At 51.6% G+C, this 5,000-nt stretch overlaps 1 protein-coding gene across 1 annotated transcript in view; it reads right to left on the bottom strand.

The window, feature by feature from the left end:
- The window catches only part of LOC135566484 (dynein axonemal heavy chain 6-like), an 8,464-nt gene extending 4,293 nt beyond the window's left edge, over positions 1-4,171 (bottom strand). The window contains exon 1 of the mRNA XM_065014185.1: positions 4,084-4,171. Within this exon, the coding sequence (XP_064870257.1) occupies positions 4,084-4,170 (87 nt within the window). The 5' untranslated portion in view covers position 4,171. The remainder of the gene's footprint in view (positions 1-4,083) is intronic.
- Positions 4,172-5,000: the final 829 nt, after the last annotated feature.

The raw sequence follows: 5,000 nt of genomic DNA, 5'->3' as shown, positions 1-5,000 counted from the left end.
AGCCCCCTGTCCAGCTCCTCCAACAGCCCTACCACTCCTAACAGCCCCTGTCAGCTCCTCCAACAGCCCTGCCACTCCTAACCCCCTATCAAGCTCCTCAACAGCCCTACCACTCCCAACAGCCCTACCACTCCCTAGCAGCCCCATGTCCAGCTCCTCCCAACAGCCCCTACCACTCCTAACAGCCTGTCAGCTCCTCCAACAGCCCTACCGCTCCTAACAGCCCCCTGTCAGCTCCTCCAACAGCCCTACCAGCTCCTCCAACAGCCCCCACTCCTAACAGCTCCTCCAACAGCCCCTACCACTCCTAACAGCCCCTGTCAGCTCCTCCAACAGCCCTACCACTCCTAACAGCCCCCTGTCAGCTCCTCCAACAGCCCTACCACTCCCTAACAGCCCCCTGAACAGCTCCCCCAACAGCCCTACCACTCCTAACAGCCCCCTGTCAGCTCTATCGAACAGCCCCCTGTCAGCTCCTCCAACAGCCCTACCACTCCTAACAGCCCCCTGTCAGCTCCTCCAACAACCCTACCACTCCTAACAGCCCTGTCAGCTCCTCCAACAGCCCTACCACTCCTAACAGCCCCCTGTCAGCTCCTCCAACAGCCCTACCACTCCTAACAGCCCCTGTCAGCTCCTCCAACAGCCCTACCACTCCTAACAGCCCCCTGTCAGCTCCTCCAACAGCCCTACCACTCCTAACAGCCCCCACTGTGTCAGCTCCTCAACAGCCCTACCACTCCTAACAGCCCCCTGTCAGCTCCTCCAACAGCCCTACCACTCCTAACAGCCCCCTGTCAGCTCCTCCAACAGCCCTACCACTCCTAACAGCCCCCTGTCAGCTCCTCCAACAGGTCTACCACTCCTAACAGCCCCCTGTCAGCTCCTCCAACAGCCCTACCACTCCTAACAGCCCCCTGACAGCTCCTCCAACAGCCCTACCACTCCTAACAGCCCCCTGTCAGCTCCTCAAACAGCCCTACCACTCCTAACAGCCCCCTGTCAGCTCCTCCAACAGCCCTACCACTCCTAACAGCCCCCTGACAGCTCCTCCAACAGCCCTACCACTCCTAACAGCCCCCTGTCAGCTCCTCCAACAGCCCTACCACTCCTAACAGCCCCCTGTCAGCTCCTCCAACAGCCCTACCACTCCTAACAGCCCCCTGTCAGCTCCTCCAACAGCCCTACCACTCCTAACAGCCCCCTGTCAGCTCCTCCAACAGCCCTACCACTCCTAACAGCCCCTTGTCAGCTCCTCCAACAGCCCTACCACTCCTAACAGCCCCCTGTCCAGCTCCTCCAACAGCCCTACCACTCCTAGCCCCCTGTCAGCTCCTCCAACAGCCCTACCACTCCTAACAGCCCCCTGTCAGCTCCTCCAACAGCCCCTACCTCCTAACAGCCCCTGTCAGCTCCTCCAACAGCCCTACCACTCCTAACAGCCCTACCACTCCTAACAGCCCCTGTCAGCTCCTCCAACAGCCCTACCACTCCTAACAGCCCCCTGACAGCTCCTCCAACAGCCCCTATATCCCTAACAGCCCTACCACTCCTAACAGCCCCTGTCAGCTCCTCCAACAGCCCTACCACTCCTAACAGCCCTACCACTCCTAACAGCCCCCTGTCAGCTCCTCCAACAGCCCTACCACTCCTAACAGCCCTCACAGGTCCTGGAGCTGTTGTCAGAGGACAAACACTAGACATGTCCTGGAGTTGTTGTCAGAGGACAGACACTAGACATGTCCTGGAGCTGTTGTCAGAGGACAAACACTAGACATGTCCTGGAGCTGTTGTCAGAGGACAAACTAGGTCCCCAGCCACATCATAATTCACACGGGCAACAAACGACCTGAGGCCCAGGAAAGGTGGCCCCAGCAGGAAAGGGTAGCCCCAGCAGGAAGGGTGGCCCCAGCAGGAGCGTGGTGGCCCCAGCAGGAAAGGGTATTCCAGCAGGAAAGGTGGCCCCTGCAGGAAAGGGTGGTCCCAGCAGGAAATGTAAAATGTAAATGTCCCAGCAGGAAAGTGTGGCCACAGCAGGAAAGGGTGGCCACAGCAGGAGAGGGTGGTCCCAGCAGGAAAGGGTGGTCCCAGCAGGAAAGTGTGGCCACAGCAGGAAAGGGTGGCCACAGCAGGAGAGGGTGGCCCCAGCAGGAAAGGGTGGCCCCAGCAGGAAAGGGTGGTCCCAGCAGGAAAGGGTGGTCCCAGCAGGAAAGGGTGGTCCCAGCAGGAAAGGGTGGTCCCAGCAGGAAAGGGTGGTCCCAGCAGGAAAGTGTGGCCACAGCAGGAAAGGGTGGCCACAGCAGGAAAGGGTGGCCACAGCAGGAAAGGGTGGCCACAGCAGGAAAGGGTGGCCCCAGCAGGAAAGGGAGTGATTGAAAAAACATCTTATACATCTTATCTCCACCCTGCCACCAAACAGCGGATGAATGCAAGCATTTTGCGAGACTGTGCCTCAAACCTAATGTATACATGCCCCCCCCCGCACCTGTTGCAAGGACCTCAACATGACAGCAGCTCATATGCCCAGGCCGTGAGCAGAACAACAGGCCCAACCCCACTATTATTTTGGAACTTGTGTGAGTGTAATATTTACTGTTCATTTGTATTGTTTATTTCACTTTTCACTTGCTTTGGCAATGTTAACCTATGTTTCCCATGCCAATAAAGCCCCTTGAATTGAATTGAGAAAGAGAGAGAGAGAGAAAGAGAGAGAGAGAATGAGAGAGAAAGAGTGAGAGAGAGAGAGAGAGAGAGAGAGAGAGAGAGATCAGAGAGACAGAGAGACAGAGAGAGAGAGAGAAAGGCAGAGAGAGATAGATCAGAGAGACAGAGAGACAGAGAGAGAGAGAGAGGCAGAGAGAGAGAGATCAGAGAGACAGAGAGAGAGAGAGAGAGAGAGAGAGAGAGAGAGAGAGAGAGCAGAGAGACAGAGAGACAGAGAGAGAGAGAGAGAGAGAGAGAGAGAGGCAGAGAGAGAGAGATCAGAGAGACACAGAGAGAGAGAGAGAGAGAGAGAGAGAGGCAGAGAGAGAGAGATCAGAGAGACACAGAGAGAGAGAGATCAGAGAGACACAGAGAGAGAGAGAGAGAGAGAGAGAGAGAGAGAGAGAGGCAGAGAGACAGAGATACAGAGAGCAGAGAGAGAGAGAGAGAGAGAGAGAGAGGGGGGTCAGAGACTCCTTTTAAACAAACAGAATAAAGTCTTCACTAAATAAACACCTGACTGCTCCTGACTGCTCCTTCTCAGTGGGGGTCACCTTGATGGAGGGATGAGAGTGGAGGAGAGAGGGAGGGATGATGAAAATAAACAGGCAGATTAAAAGAGGTGGAACTATAGAAGAGAGGGGCGCGCCCTCGCTAATGGACACCTGGGGCGAGCCCACGCCCTGTGATCCATCACACACACACAAACATTACACACACCCACAGAGCCTGACACAACACACCAGGGCGCCTGACACACATTCCTGATGGAGATGAATGGAGGAGCGGTTCACCCTGAGAGCACGCAGTGACAGCATACTCCTCATTACAGAAAGTAAATGAGTGTGTGTGTGTTTGACAATCCACTAATTAGACAGAAATACACACACAGAGACAGAGAGAGGCAATCCCCCACATGCAGAGACAGAGAGAGAGAGAGAGAGAGAGAGAGAGAGAGAGAGAGAGGCAATCCCACACACACAGAGACAGACAGAGAGAGAGAGAGAGAGAGAGAGAGAGAGAGAGAGGCAATCCCACACACACAGAGACAGAGAGAGAGAGAGAGAGAGAGAGAGAGAGGCAATCCCACACACACAGAGACAGAGAGAGACAGAGAGAGAGACAGAGAGAGAGAGACAGAGACAGAGAGAGAGAGAGAGAGAGAGAGAGAGAGGCAATCCCACACACACACAGAGACAGAGAGAGAGACAGAGAGAGAGAGACAGAGACACACAGAGAGAGAGAGAGAGACAGAGAGACAGAGATAGAGAGAGAGAGAGAGACAGAGAGAGAGACAGAGACAGGGAGAGAGACAGAGAGAGAGACAGAGACAGATAGAGAGAGGCAATCCCACACCCACAGAGAGCGTAATGTCCTGACCTGTACAAACCAGTCGATGGTGCAGCAGTTGACCAGAGAGGGGAACATACGACAGCGGGACCTGAAGGCATCTCCTACAGGACTCATACACAACACAATGTGCAGCTTCTCAGCCAAAGACCTAAAAGACAATTTCTCTTCACCACCCCTTTAAATTACCCTTTAATTCACCACAGTTTAGACCTTCCTCTTCAGAACTAGAGACCTTCAAGGATCATTACAAGGGATATGCAAAACCACCTTAACAAAAGATATACACTCTGAAAAATGCTCATTCACTCTTTTTGCCATATCAGAACTCACCAGCATGGGAACAACTATATAGTCAAAATTTTCTAAATTAAGCAATCCCAACAACAAAAGAATCAATTAAAGTATTATTTTAAAACAAATACAAATCCATTAATTAAGAAGAAAAAGTCTAAGTTCTGGAGTTGAGCCACTCTTTCTGTCTTGTTGACAAAACATTACTACTTAAGTTATAACTCACATCTCAACTTTCCTTCAGACCTGAACAAAACTTAGGCACTCATCTTACAATCTCTTCAAGATAAAACAAAAACTCGTATGAGTTTTATCACATCATTTTTGTCTAGACATTTTAGACAAATAAACACATAGTATAATAAACATACAAACCCAACCAACCAGATAGTTTTTATCATGACATTACCCTGGCAGGGAGGTTCTTAATACAAAAGCCTCTACCTCTCCACTCCCTTTAAAATATAGATCTTGAAAACTCTCATGATGTAAGAAAATTGAAAGTATCAAAGACTAAGAAAATATCTTCTAATAATATTTGACTACAATTAGAAATGCTCCATTATTTTGTAATCCCGACCTCACCTTACCTATCACAGAACAACTCTCCTCCCAATAACAAGAATGATATAACTATATATAACAAAATTTAT

This window comes from Oncorhynchus nerka, unplaced genomic scaffold (genome assembly GCF_034236695.1).
Source record: "Oncorhynchus nerka isolate Pitt River unplaced genomic scaffold, Oner_Uvic_2.0 unplaced_scaffold_4734, whole genome shotgun sequence".
Taxonomy (NCBI): Eukaryota; Metazoa; Chordata; class Actinopteri; order Salmoniformes; family Salmonidae; genus Oncorhynchus; species Oncorhynchus nerka.
Note: the sequence above shows the minus strand (reverse complement) of the source record. Positions and strands in the feature narration are given on the sequence as shown.